General features: G+C 32.3%; 2 protein-coding genes across 4 annotated transcripts in view; one reads left to right on the forward strand and one right to left on the reverse strand.

Moving 5' to 3' along the window:
• LOC123703815 (protein cordon-bleu-like) overlaps positions 1-15,002 on the forward strand; it is a 66,895-nt gene that overhangs the window by 12,402 nt on the left and 39,491 nt on the right. Inside the window, exon 2 of one of the 2 annotated variants that reach the window (XM_045651979.1) lies at positions 5,834-6,020. The gene's annotated coding sequence lies outside the window, so the exon portion shown is untranslated. The remainder of the gene's footprint in view (positions 1-5,833; positions 6,021-15,002) is intronic. The other variant, XM_045651985.1, reaches the window with a different exon arrangement.
• On the reverse strand, positions 10,478-13,673 carry LOC123703841 (THAP domain-containing protein 5-like). 2 transcript variants are annotated; one of them, XR_006753058.1, is made up of 2 exons: positions 11,250-11,308; positions 10,478-10,722 (listed from the first exon to the last, which is right to left on the reverse strand). XR_006753058.1 is itself a non-coding variant. In XM_045652005.1 (2 exons), exons 1-2 carry the CDS (start codon positions 13,522-13,524, stop codon positions 10,479-10,481), a joined length of 321 nt encoding a protein of 106 aa, XP_045507961.1. In that variant the 5' UTR covers positions 13,525-13,673; the 3' UTR covers position 10,478. The 2 variants fall into 2 exon arrangements, 1 of the variants encoding a protein (XP_045507961.1); XM_045652005.1 differs by lacking the exon at positions 11,250-11,308 and adding an exon at positions 13,448-13,673.

The following is a 15,002-nucleotide window of genomic DNA, read 5'->3' on the forward strand; positions in this document are numbered from 1 at the left end:
GGGGTACAGCTAATCTATACTAATATTAGATATAAGGAGGAAAGGTTTGTATATATTATGTATAGTTTTCACGCATAAACTACTGGACAGATTTTGATGAAATTTGGCACAGATAATCTTTAGACCCTGAGAAAGAACATAGACCTTTATTGCGAAATATGTACCACGGGCGAAGCCGGGGCGGACCGCTAGTGCTTTATAATTATAAAACTTAAAGTAATTTAATTACCATAGATCACGCTTCATTTTAATGTTGACGCTTGACAGGTGATTACGTGTCGTATCGTATTACACGAGGCTCCATAATTAATGCTATACACAGTGACCATCGAAATAAATAAAACAGTAATGCAACTTCTAATGCATACATACTTCAATTGTTATTAAATTATGACTCTTTTATAAAAAAAATCCCCAATAGCAGTGCATAAAAATATTGTACTTTTTATTTCACAATTAGTATTATGTGACACGAGTCAATAAGATATGATTTTAATTGTTACGTAAATATAAGAAAAAGATATAATATGAATGATAAGAACTAAAAGGCATTCTTAATTGCTTTGTATATTATGTATTAAATAATAAATGTAATATCTACTAATTGTTGCATTTAAACGACTTTTTATCTGCAAAATAGCATTTTTATAATATGTCTTCAATTATATAAGTTAAGTTTAATACATTTAATCTTAAATAATATTCATGACATTCGCATATAAATATTTAATGCCTACATTACCATTTTCACGGGAAAGTTCGTTCAAACGACTTCCTATTTTACTGATGGCAAAACATATATCACAATTGAGGCTCAAATCAAACAGATCATTCATATGTTTGTAACATATTACGTAAAACCTCGGTAACCACTGGTCAGGTGCCACGAGTGGGTCAACAATTCGTAACGAGGTCAACCGCTCAATTTGACATTTTAAACCTCCAATTGAGATTCCAAACGTTAACGGAAAACTTTATTTTTTATTTTACGGCCGCGGTATTGGTTGTTACTTTCGTTGGCATTTTTTCAATTTTACAAATCCTTGAACATCTTCGGCATAGCATAATATGAGTTATTGGATATGTATATTGCTGTAAAAAAAGTAACACAAAGGTAAAAATCAATTTTACATCGTCCAAGTAAAGTTAATCTAAATATTATTATATTATCTCTAGATAGAGTAGAGACTTATAGGGTCTTCAAGCGTAGAGTGAACAGGTACCTTATAGGGAAGCGCGTTCCATCCTAGCCCACATCTCAGCAGCGCTTCCCTATTCCCAATGAAAAAAAAAAATAAAAAAAATTCTGTCCGATATTATTCAGTCTCTAACTAATGCAAAAGAAATTGTTAAATTTACACACATTAATTTTGTTAATTATACATATATAAGTAATGGTAATTAACCTTAAAGTGTTTACAAAATTAAGCATTATTCAATAGAAAGGGCAATTAAAATAAGATAAAATATTATATTATGTAAAAAAACAAACCGAAGAAAACGCATATCTAGGTACTTAAAAAGTGCATATCTCCGCATAGCCGCTAATAATTTAAATAATAATTACATTTTTTACATGCAATTTTAATTATGTTTACATTCAATCAAATCTCACTACCATCATAACATCAACTTAATATGCAAAAATCTCTTTAATTTATGCATAAGTATAAAACATTAGAATTCATAAGAACTTCGTTATTCCGGTTCAAGAGGAATATTCCAATATTTTCTTAATGTTATTTGGCCTTTGGGGCACAATTATTGGGTATATTTCCTTTTTATTTCTTTCCATAAAGTTAAAAGTTACATCTTTGTTTGACTACGCAATAATGTCATCCCTATGAACTTAGATATACTATAAGATAACTAGCGAATTAAACCATAATAAATGTTATCATAAAAAACTTATTTTACATTACAATGTCTTCATCTACGTATGTTATAATGACGATCAAATATTTCAATGCGCATGTCTTTGTAATAATAAAATAATATAGAATGCAATAGAATTTATAAAATGCGAATAAAATTATTCATCGTCATAGATTCAGATGCGAAATAACATACCAGAAGAAATAATATTGTGATAGTTAATACGGATATATATAGATAAATATACAGATAATTCCATGGCGAATTCCATGGAATATCTTTTATCACATCAATATTTATTATAAATATTTTTCATACATAACACGCTTATGGAGCATAACATGGATAATTGCGTTTTAATTGCAATTTTATGAATAATTATGTTAATTTTTAATAACAAGTGTCATCGAGACTTAATTATTGATAATACACTCAATAGGATAAGAATTCAAAAACATTATGGATGAAAGCGTGAAGAGAGAATAGACCATTTGTATAAATATCGAATTTTAATAGTTTTTAATCTGTGATTTGTTAGGATAAATAAGTAATGATTAATTTAGCAATGACTATTTCCAAATAATATCAACGCATTGATTCAAATATACCCTGTAGATTACGATACTTACATATTATAAATTTATATTTATAAAGCATTTGAATGCCATAAAACCAAAAATATAAATTCAACAAAAAAAGGTCGTGTTCCATCGTTACAATATTGTACACTGAAAAGTGCTTCATATTGGTTGAAATGGTTGTTAATCATCTCAATAGATGGCGCGCGGTGTGTCCCTTCAGCACATAAAACTGAAAGAATAGAATAAATTCGATCGCTCGGGCGGGTCACGAGTGGCTGAGTTGGTGAGGCATCCGCCCCGGAATGGCGCGAAAGGATGCGGGTTCGAGTCCCGCCTCGTGATCGAATTTTTTCTATTCTTTATAAATTTATATTTATAAAGCATTTGAATGCCATAAAACCAAAAATATAAATACTTACATATTTTCATTTTTATATAAAGCAATTGCTCCAAGCGTCAAAAACTGACCGTTAATGTATTATAGTACATACATATTTAAAAACAGTTAAAATATAATACGAGTATTCAAACTTAACTATTAGGTGTCATACCGCAGCAAGGTCTATTTGACCACACTAAGTCCTTTCGATAGCGACATATGAGCTATGAACCTTGATGCCAATAAAAATATTTTTCAAATATGCTCGAACGATCAAAATTAAATTAATAGGTATATTTAAAATTATATGTAATGAAAGTTGAGCAATCTTAGAGTACCGTGGCCGGTCAGCTGGCGATCTTCTTGTTTATTTGACTCACCGCTGGGCGTCAGCGATTGAGAGCAAGGGGGAAGGCTTAGCTGTCAGCTTGGACATAGCGAAAGCTTTCGATCGGGTATGGCACAAAGCGCTTCTTGCGAAGCTTCCTTCCTATGGGCTTCCTGAGAAATTTTGCCAGTGGGTCGCCAGTTTTCTCACAGAGCGTAGCATGAGTGTCGTAGTCGACGGTTCATGCTCTGATCCTAAGCCTGTGAATGCTGGTGTCCCACAAGGCTGCGTTCTGTCTCCCACTCTGTTTCTTCTGCATATCAATGATATGCTGCTAGACGGTAGCATTCATTGCTATGCAGACGACAGTACTGGTGATGCAATATACACCGGCCACAGCAATATTTCTCAGGACCGCGTCATTGAGTGCCGGAACAACCTCGTGTCTTCAATAGAAACCTCCTTAGAAGAGGTGTCTAACTGGGGCCGACGTAACTTAGTCCAATTCAACCCCAAGAAGACACAGGTCTGCGCGTTCACCGCAAAAAAGCTTCCCTTTGTCGTAACTCCTCGTTTTCAGGGCATTCCTCTCTCTGCCACAGCTAACATCGGTATTCTTGGTCTCGAAATCTCGAGTAGCGTACAGTTCTCCTGTCATCTGGAAGGAAAAGCCAAATTGGCTTCACAGAAACTTGGTGTCCTCTGTCGAGCGGGGCAGTATTTCACGTCGCACCACCGCCTTATGCTTTATAAGGCGCAAGTTAGGCCGCACATGGAATACTGCTCCCACATCTGGGCCGGGGCACCCCAACAACACCTCCTTCCATTTGACCGTATTCAAAGGAGAGCAGTACGACTCGTTAACGAGCCAAGTCTTACCGATCGGCTTGATACTTTGGCGCTGCGAAGAGACGTCGCTTCACTGTGTGTTTTCTATCGCATCTACAATGGGGAGTGCTCTGAGGAGCTGTTTGGAACAATACCTGCCGCTGAGTTCCATCATCATCGCATCGCACGCCACAAACTAAAATATCACCCACACCACCTTGACTCCTGGCGATCGACGACTGCGCGCTTCAAAAGAAGCTTCTTTCCGCGCACAACGAGTTTATGGAATGAACTTCCTCATGCGGTGTTTCCAAACGGTTACGACTTAGGGACCTTCAAGAAAAGAGCGTACTCCTACCTTAAAGGCCGGCAACGCACTAATAATGTCCCTGGCATTGCAGGTGACGCGTCTGCTCTGTTGCCTCCTCTTGTATAAAAAAAAAAAAAAAAAAAACCTAGTTCGTATTTTCGTTTTAGTATGTAGTGAACGTTTCTAGGAAAAAATCCGTTCACTTCATAAACGTTTTATTTAAACAAAACACGGCACTAAAAATAGCCAAAAAATAATTAATAATTTGAATCATGAACCAGTTTATTTTTAAAAATACATTGGATTTAAATTAATCCATTTAATTAATATTAATATCTTAAACGTATTTTATAAGTAAATATTATGTGCGCATAAAGACCTACGCGGGGTTTTGTAATTTCTTTATCTAACAAGAGATTGTGCACAAAGCAGTGTAATTGACCTTTGTTTTTACTCATAAATGTAACTTAACAGAATTAGTAATTGCTCCTACAAGAATATTTACTTTGTACTGTTTGAACTTAAGCAATTGTTATAAAGTTTACACCCATTATCTTTCAAAAGCTTATTTTACGGTCGGAAAATAACCGTATTTGAATTTTTATACACATTTTTATGTATATTAAATTTCTAGAAGCACAACTAACGTCTATATTCATTACCTTATGGTAATTTTGTATTGATATTAGCCTGTCCTCTAAGCTGCACCTTATCGACTCGAGTTCAAAAATAATTTTAATATTCTTTCTTTTTTTTAATACCAGTTTCTTGTTTACCTTCTACATGCGAAAAAGTCAATTTTTATAAAATTCAAAATAGCAATCTCGTGATATTTTTTTGCGTGAGACTTGTAAAAGCAGTTCAATTTCTATTTATCAAGAGTAATTTTTGAGAAATAATGAATTTTCGATTTCTTTTCTTTTTAAAATTATATGCATATTTCATTTAAACTTCATAACAAGATATAACTAGTAGTATAAAGTACTATAAAGATATTATTAATGCAAATTTGCGATATTTTATAATAATTTACGACTTAACAGCATAGAATAAATTCTCTAACTTAACAGCGAAGATCCCTCGCATCCTGTATGTTATATAATTACTATATGCACTAAACACATAAGTAACAGCCAATAAACGGTTAGTCACGACTACAGTTACCTTGAAATAGCTTTCAAAATGTCTAAAAGATTGCAAGTTATAAACTTTATAATATTGTTTATATCCACTTTATTACTAATGTCAATGAAAACCTTGGTTATTATATTTAACGGCATATTTAAACGTAAAACGAGCATATTAAACTAATAAATTGCACAAATTAATAAGACAAAACCATACAAGCAAAAACGGTAAAAATGAACGTCCTTTTCGCTTAGGAGCCACATCTTCCAACCGACCTATCATACCTACTATAATAAAAAAAATAATCAATCTAGTATAACCTAACACTTGACCGTAATTATTCTCACAATTATTTTGTTTACACTGCATTGACATACTTAACAGACAGTTTTATTTTTCCGCAGGTAGTGAGGTGCGATCTGTGACTGTGAACGTGTACAAAACTAAATCGATAACTTTAACGAATAATCGATATTTCGAAATGTTTTCACGTTGTGAAATCAATTAAACGAGTGCCCAATCGAACTGCAACCGAAACTTCTGTGACATTGCTCCGCTACGCCGAGCTTTTTGATATCCTGTTCTTCCTTGGTAAGTACTGGGAATCTGATTGTGATTTAGGCGATTTTGCAAATAAATAATTAGTGACTCTCGCACTAGTACTTATTGGTTATTATTTCAAAGACAAAAGAGAAGTACACATCGTACTTCTTCTTTTTTCGCAAGAAGAATATGAAGCTAACATGTTTTTGATCTGATGGTCATGGACGGATGGTCATACAATAAAAAAATATTATAATCGTACCCCATTAAACGACAATAATTAATTATCCAAGTAATTATAGCAAGTAAATATAGTTTGCAATGCAAAACTTTAGAATAAAATTGCCGTTAATTTTTTTCTAATCACACTAACAGGAAAAAAGTTTAATGGTTATGTACATGGAGTTTTTACAGTGATTATTATTACAATAAGGCGGAAACTGTAAAAGGATACTAAGGCAATTTTCCGAGTACTTTTACTCGTTAATGTTATATCGATCATCAATAACTTAAAATATATTAAGGTTACTTTACATTAATGGCGTATGTTACCCATTTTATACAAACAAAATGTACTTATTTTACGTGAGCTAGAATTGCAAGACCACTTGACACTTGTAGCAATTTTTTATAAAGTATGATACTTTTATGATGACTTATTATACGTGTATTATTTATGTACTTATTTGTACCGGCTTCATCTGATAATTCGGGGATAAAAAGTGTAAAGTTCTTTCGAGTTAAATGGAAACAATCAAAGAAAGCAAAAATAAAATAACACTTATTCTTTTTAATTTTATTAGATTAAGTGTTTCTATTTTACACCGCCTCGCATCTTGCCTCGGATCAGTACAGCTCGATGCGAGTGTACATGCAAGTTAATATCATGTAATACTTTAATAATAGCATATTGTTCACTTACCGTAACATCATAATGAGTATAATGTGTATACAACAATAACTCTAATTACAAACTTACATATCTCCTGCCACTAAGTGTTAAAGATTTTGTAAGTGTTCATTAACAATTCAACGCCTTATTGATGACATTATTTTGCAAATTAAAATTAGATTTATTTTGATACATGTCATCCTGTAAAAGCATATTTAGAACGTAATAATCCATGCTAATATTATAAATGCGAAAGTAACTCTGTCTGTCTGTCTGTTACTCAATCACGCCTTAACTACTGAACCAATTTGCATGAAATTTGGTATAGAGATATTTTGATACCCGAGAAAGGACGGAGACGGAGAAGACATAGGCTTCTTTTTCCCCGGGACATAGGATTGGTTGTATCCCGGAAATCTCATGGGAACGGAAACTATGCGAGTTTTTCTCTGACAGCGCGGGCGAAGCCGCGGGCGGAATTCTAGTTTTTCATAAATGTACCGAAATAATTTTTGCAACTCTACCAACCGATACTAAAGTTTATTAAAGCTTAAAGAACTTTCAGTATTATATAATCTGAATGACATTCATATTCTCCAAAGGCCGTTGGAACCAGTCGTTGCATCCGCTTTAAAAAATAAAACAATCATACCTTTTTATTGGAATTTTTTGAAGTTACATACATGTTTGGTTTGGTACCCACTGTAGTGAACGTAAAAACATGATTACTTAACATTAAAATACAGTCACATACATTATAAACTATATTGTTGATTTGATTTCACATTTCATAAATTTTAAATCAGAAACGATTCCCAAAAATGTAACATTCAAATTACCTATTTTATGTCTTTATCTGAATGACGAATGGCCTACTTTAAATCTAGGTACTATTATAGGTCCATGTATTCAAACCCTAAATAAGTAACATATAAAAAAGTAGAGTCAATTTCTCCATTCAGCTAAATAACCAAAACAAATACTAAATCGTTTTACATCAACTAAGATCTCATTTCATCTATTATTTGCTAATCCCCTACATATAAAAACGTTACTTAAATACAGTCGTTAGCTCTCGTCGACCTTGCTGTCACAATTAGTGGACAGGCGGACAACGAAACAATTTTCTATCACAGCAAAACGTAAATTGCTTACTCATTATACAGCCTATTCAATGTCGATCATTTTTATGCCATAAACGTGCGTATTTTATTATGTGTAAACATATAATTTTGCTCTGGTTAATGAATAATTGTAAACAGCCCACAAACGAGATATAACAATAATTAAAATCCTATTAAATTAAAAAAATATACAATTTAAATAAATCAAAACTAATATTATAAAGCTGAAGAGTTTGTTTGTTTGAATGCAGTGATCTCAGTAACTACAGGTCCGATTTTAAAAATTATTTCGGTGTTAGATAGCCCATTTATCGAGGAAGGCTATAATATATCATCACGCTAAGACCAACAGGAAAGGAGCCACACGGATGAAACCGAAGGGCGCAGCTAGCACATATATAAAGATAAATGTTTTTCAATAATTTCATTGAAAATATGTAATCAAATAGGTAAAACAAAAATAAAAGGTCGGATGACAAATTAATTTCCCGCACCCGCCAATTTCGTTGTAACTATTCCGGATGTAATCTGTCCTACTCAATTACACTATTTATTCAAGGTCATGATCGTGAGAGCGGATTTCTTCCATGGAAAACAGAATACTATTATTTACTACACTTGTATTCAAATAAGTTGTTCCACGAAGTATTTATAATCCAATGATTAGGTATTAAATACAAAATAGGTATAAAGCGATAGCAACTAATTAACAAAAAATAATATTTATTAGCAAAATTTTAAATATTCGGTTCACAATTCTGCTCTGTTTTCTGAACTAGGTGTGTTACCTGTGACTCAGAAAACAGTGCCTTCCCTTATGAGTTCATACAAATATTATTAAATACGTAAACAGAATAGTATAGTTTCAGATTAATAACAATTAAAGATTAAAAATTACTGATTATAAATATATACATTTATCACGATACGTTATTTGGATATTATCTTTAAATACTGGGAGGATGTAGTATATCCTATTTAATGTATAATATAAAAGAAAGTTATAACATATGCTGGTTAATGCACTTGTCAATATATGAGACATATCTTAAAATATGTAAGATGTGGGATCGGCGCAGGGAAAGTACAGGCGCGGCAACTGGATTACTTAACTTTTTTACATCATGCACAGATTATATAACTCTTATTGGTTAAAGTTTTTAAATATTTTTTACACCGTGCCTAAGGAATTAAAAACTATGAAATCGGATTCGAAGCAAGTGAAACGATGTCTTTTACAAAAAGGGATGCACCCTGTATTCGTTAACAATAAATTAGAATTATCGTTACAATAATCACAAACATTCTCTTCAAAAATTATTATATTTTTGTCTTATAGCTTAAGCTATCTTTTATACCTACATCTTAAATAGGCTGAGTTCCGAACGAGTCTTTAAAAAAGCAATAAACACGCACTAAACTCTATTATTACTTGATACTTCTTATTGGTATGGGCTGAGGTTATGCACCGTGTTGGAAAGCTCGACGACCCACATCCAATCCTTCAGACCTGTTCCGTTTTACATAATCTGCTCTCGCTGCATTCACGCTGCATATTTTATGACACTACTTTGTATTATCTGTGCAATGCTTTTGAATCACATTTTGAATCCGAGTTTTGAATTGACATAAATATCCACAGATCTACATAAACTAGGAGCGAGTTTTCGCTTTCTTATCGACTAATTCATATTTCATAGTTTTCAATTTTCATATTATAGAGTTATTTATGTTCACGTTATTTCATAATTCATATATTTAAGTCATTGAGATAATATGAATATGGAGCAGACACCACGAACAAAATCTGTGCGCCAAGCGCGGCGGCGCGGGGCGCGCGAATGGCGGCTAGACAGTCATAGATTATGCGATGTCACTGACTCACCGCTATAGAGGCGACACTTTGTTTCATTCTGTCTATTTTATTGGGTGCCACTCATTACATGCATGTTGACTTGAAATTTTCTTTGTACTTACTTAATATTTATTTTAGGTATAAACTGACTTTACTTAATTTTAATTGTTATTTTTTATATTTAATTTTTCTGTGATTTTATGTAGTTATGTTTCTTTGATTATTATTATTTGTGATATGTCAATTTTATATTTTATGATTGTGATTTATATTTCATATTATGTGTATTAGTGATTTTTGTGGGTCTTTGTTACTCTTAAATAAAGAATTTATTATATTATTATTATTTATTATTTACTACGCGGGGCTAACAATATCTGGCATATAATATAGGATGATGTAAATAGTGACGTCATATGGTATAATTTAATTTTTTTCGCGTTTTAGGTTCAGTCAGGGCTATGGGAAGTTTCATTCCTTACAAAGTGAGCCTTTTTTAGAAAAAAATAAAATAAAAGCCGTTTATTTTTTTTTCCTCAGAACATGTTCCCGGCTCAGAAATTGCTTGTATTGCCAATACTATTGTAGCACACCTTCGGCTAAAATAAATAAAATAATAATAATGTTAGTGATGGCTAAAATAATATTTTATTTGTTATACAAATCCGTAAAATTTTATTATTATTACTAACATCAATACAAGGAACAGCAGACTTCTTTAGAAAACGCCTTCCCGCTTTTGTGGTATATTTATCCTCATCGCGAAAATGCAATGAACAGACGCAAGTTCTATCGGATGGTAACCAGGTTTCTTCACTGCGGTTGTTTTGGACAAATTTTACCCATTTTTCCCTTTCTTCACGGCCCAGACATGGAAACCTTGAATAGAAAAAATATTAAATTTTACTTATCTCTGAACTAGAGGTCGGCCCCGGCTTCGCCCCATATTTCGCAATAAAAAGTAGCCTATGTTCATTCTCAGGGTCTAAAGATTGTCTGTGCCAAATTTCATCAAAATCGGTCCAGTAGTTTATGAGCCTATTCATTACAATCAAACAAACAAAGTTTTCCTCTTTAAAATATTAGTGCAGATAAATAAATAATAATTCAATTATACCTACGCTCCAGTCAGTAGCTTATACAATATCAATTTAAAACTTGATTAAAATCAATTAACAAAAAAAAATTGGTGATTAAGTAATTGATTTTCATATATCATGATTTTATGCTTTTCTAAATATGTAAAATTATTATTTTATACTATAAAAATATACGCCAGCAAATATTACTAACAACACTTATTTCATGCCCAATGTCATATCTTAAATTTTTAATCTATGACAAAATGTCGCCCGCCAAAAATTTTGCTCTAACTAAGTTTTAAAAATTATTATCTAGTTACTTACTGATGAAAAGTTATTCCTTTGCACTTTTCCGTATTATTTGTATTATTTGTGCAATATCGTAACACACACGTAGGCATATTTGATGCGTTTCACTTTAAAACAAATAAAAAATGAGCGTGACGTTCGCGCCAATGAGCGGAGCAAGCGACTGAGTGCAGTTACGCCAGATGACGTATGTTGAGCGGAACATATGTGATGTAGGCGGTATCGTCTCCATATTCATATTATCTCAATGATTTAAGTATGAATTATTCCAATATTATGATCAAAAAGACATTCATGAAATGTAATTTTTAGCATAACATTGCAATAAATTGTTTATAACTCGAATCGTAATTAGCCTTTGGCCTTTGTGAAAGGAAGTACGGACGTGCGGTGGCATTAAGTGAATTATAGACGAAATTATTGAAAATATAACAATTATAATTTCATAGATTTAGATTACTATCTTACGAACTCTTCCCTCTCAATTTACAATTACTATATTTATATTTTGTTAAACGGATACCCCTCAAAACCTTACTCAAAAAGTGAAAAGTCAGGTCGCAAAAAGCTCAAAATATAACAAGTAATTGGCATCTACACTTTCAAAAGTTCGTTCTATTTTTATGTATTCGAAATCTAGACATTACCCTTTCCATTTCTTTGTTTTGTTTTTTGTATTTGATTCAATAGCTGCTTTATCTTTTGTAAGCTAATAATACACTTTCATGGTTTAAACGATTCGATAAGTTCTTTAGCAAAATAGTCTGCAAACGTTGACCTCGTACTACGCTTCTGAGTATTAAAAGCTATTTAAAATGAAATAGAATAAAGAATAAATGTAATAGAAGTTGTGACAGACTGAACAAATCCATACTTTAACAATGACAATCATGACTAATTTACTGATCGCGTGCTAAGAATTCTACATGAACTCTTTATATACGGCTATTTGAAAGATTATGTACGTAAGTTACATATTATAATGATCATATCGCATTTTCTGTTCATAAATAATATTTGTTAAAACGTAGATACTTATAATTGTGGCTGTGTTACTCAAGAAAAAATCGAAATATATAATTTATGCACATCGAGATATATGTACTACGTACTAGAGAGGTTATTCCAAACAAAAACATTGCGCGCGGGCGATGTGGTGGGGTACGTGTGGAACGAGCGAGGCGTGGCTTCAAGTTCAAAGATTAAGCAATGCGCGCAGATGCGACACATTGTGCAATCTGTTTACTCGGTACTATCTGGTGGTACTGATACTAGGGAATTAATAAAAAGAGGATTTTATATTAAACTATGTATTTTAATTTCCTTTAAATAATATCAATTTAGTAAGCTTTTGTCGTTTTGTGTAGTAATCAATAGTTTTATCAGTTTTTGCTTCATGATGTAATCGAATTTTGGAGTATTGGTTTATAATAGCCCTAATTAAATGGATACGATGATTCAATGTTGATGGCGTTTACGTATAAGAAACTCACATTTTGAAAAAGCTCACGTGAGAATTGAGATTCGAGGATGGGGGAGGGGGTTGAATAAAATCTCACGGCGATATCATTTAAGAACATAATATTATGTACTTTAGGCAAACTTGTAATAAGATCTATTTTACTTTCTTATTAGTCCATTTGACAAGGATATTGGGTAAGATACCTATTGGAATAATTTTATTATTATGTATGTACTTATTAAATCCGCGAATAAAAAAATTTTTTACATTCGAATATAGAAATTGGGTCGCATTTTTTTAATCCGCGAATAGTGAAAACGCGAATAAAGGAAGCGCGATTAAGGAACTTTTACTGTATTAGTTTCTGTGAATGTTGTGTTTATTTGTAATTGTTGTGCATAATAATTTATAAATCCTATTGGAACAACTGTTGATGAACCTTTTTTTAATAAATAAAAATAGGTAAATAAATAAATATTACTTAATATATTATATAACCTACCGTTTTACTTTGCGTAGTCGGGTAAAAGTATAAATATTTAGGTACTACACCACGGTAATCTTTCCTAGTATATATTGTATATTCATAGTTAAAAAATCCAGTTACATTTTTTTAACACTCATCGATAGTGTCACGTCTGTGCTGTTAGTCTATGAAAAATGGCGCGAAACGCAGAACGCGTGGTGATTTTTCGCAAAATGATAACAATATTAGTAAAATGCATGACTTACTCATAATAAGGAAACTTACTGGTGAAACGTCACTCCTCGGGATTTGTTTGTATTATGGGAACTGTTAAAACAATATCTTAGCACACACGAAGGCATTTTGAACAGAGCAATAACACGTGTTGACGCGGCAAGCGTCCGGCACAGACTAAAGAGACTTGTGATTCTTGCCTCTAGCTCGTGTTAAAGAGAGTGTAGTAGCGATCGCCTCTCTAGTACGTAGTACATATATCTCGATGTTTATGCATAAGTATTTTATCATTGCGTATGCTGATTTGTCTTATTCACAAACCTATTATGAAATAACAATATATTATTTGTACTCTGTACACACCAATTTCTCGATTTAGATAACCTAGGTCAAAGCCTAATTGGGTTTTGGGGACACTGAAAGCTATTCGAATGGTATTTGATTACGAAAGCGAGAAATTACTAATTCGCTCTATCTTTGGAATCGAAATGTACCAATCCTACTATATTTTGCTTATGTCTTGAAGAATTAGGAAGAAGGAAAAAATATAACTTACATTTTGACCTTGGCAAAACTTTTTTATATAACTTCGACTTTATAGTTTGTAATTTTGGCTTTTAAATTTCATTAAAATTCAATAAAAAAATAATTTATGTTCAAATAATCTTTCGAAAAACTTGCTTCAACTAGTTCTCCGGTAAAAAACTAATAAGAATTTCAAATGAGGTAACTACCAGATACCAGGACAACAGAAAGTCGTCAGAGGTGTAATACCGTGTACGGCTGCAGCTTTCCCATGTCTGGTCATCAACCGAGCCTGAGCCAGTCAATTAAACAGCAAAATTATGAACAAATACTACCAGGATAGCATGTGGTGATTACAGGTTTAGAAGTTGAATGTATTTTCTTTGTGATAAAAACATATAGCATAATATGCCAAGTCATAATTTGTATGTGAATAATAATTCTACAATAAATTTTTATTTAAATCTATCTTTAACATGTAATTACGCGACCTGTCGTGACCTGTTTTAATTCCTTATAAGTATACTATTTCATAATTGCAATTTAAATAATATTATTAATGCTCAAGTTTATCTTTATTAAATGCATGCTATAGGACAATTTTATAGCATAATATATACAAGCATTATTAAATAAACATACTATTATTTATATTAACACTCCTATAAAATTAAATAAAAGCGAGAGTGAGGTGGTTTATCCAAGACTATAAACAAATCTGCATACCAATTAAATTACTCGGTTTCGCTCTATCCAAATTAATTACAATTTATATATTTATGTTTACTCATACTTACAAATCGATCTGCGTCATCCAAATTGATAAAGATAAATATATATAAACTATTTCACACCATACTTGCATATGCGTGATATATAAACCGGTAGCTTTCGATCAGAAGATGCCTCCAATCACCATGGAGCTAGTTTCTCATCTCCGTTACATCACAGTGTACTCGTGTACCAATATTTAGCGAGTTTCACTATCATTATCGTCACTAGACGCAAAACATAGTGAAATCGCAAACATCTGTGTAGGTCGTGCTAGTAACTCGTGATTTGCTCATCTGTAGGCTTGATG

The sequence above is a fragment of the Colias croceus genome, chromosome 2, assembly GCF_905220415.1.
Source record: "Colias croceus chromosome 2, ilColCroc2.1".
Classification (NCBI taxonomy): Eukaryota; Metazoa; Arthropoda; class Insecta; order Lepidoptera; family Pieridae; genus Colias; species Colias croceus.

What these genes read in the sequence shown, in the direction of transcription:
- LOC123703841 (XM_045652005.1), bottom strand. Translation starts at nt 13,524, where the DNA reads ATGCCTTCGTGTGTGCTAAGATATTGTTTTAACAGTTCCCATAATACA. An exon ending in CGAGGAGTGACGTTTCACCA is followed by an intron (nt 10,723 to 13,447) that starts GTAAGTTTCCTT and finishes TTTCTATTCAAG; the next exon opens with GTTTCCATGTCTGGGCCGTG.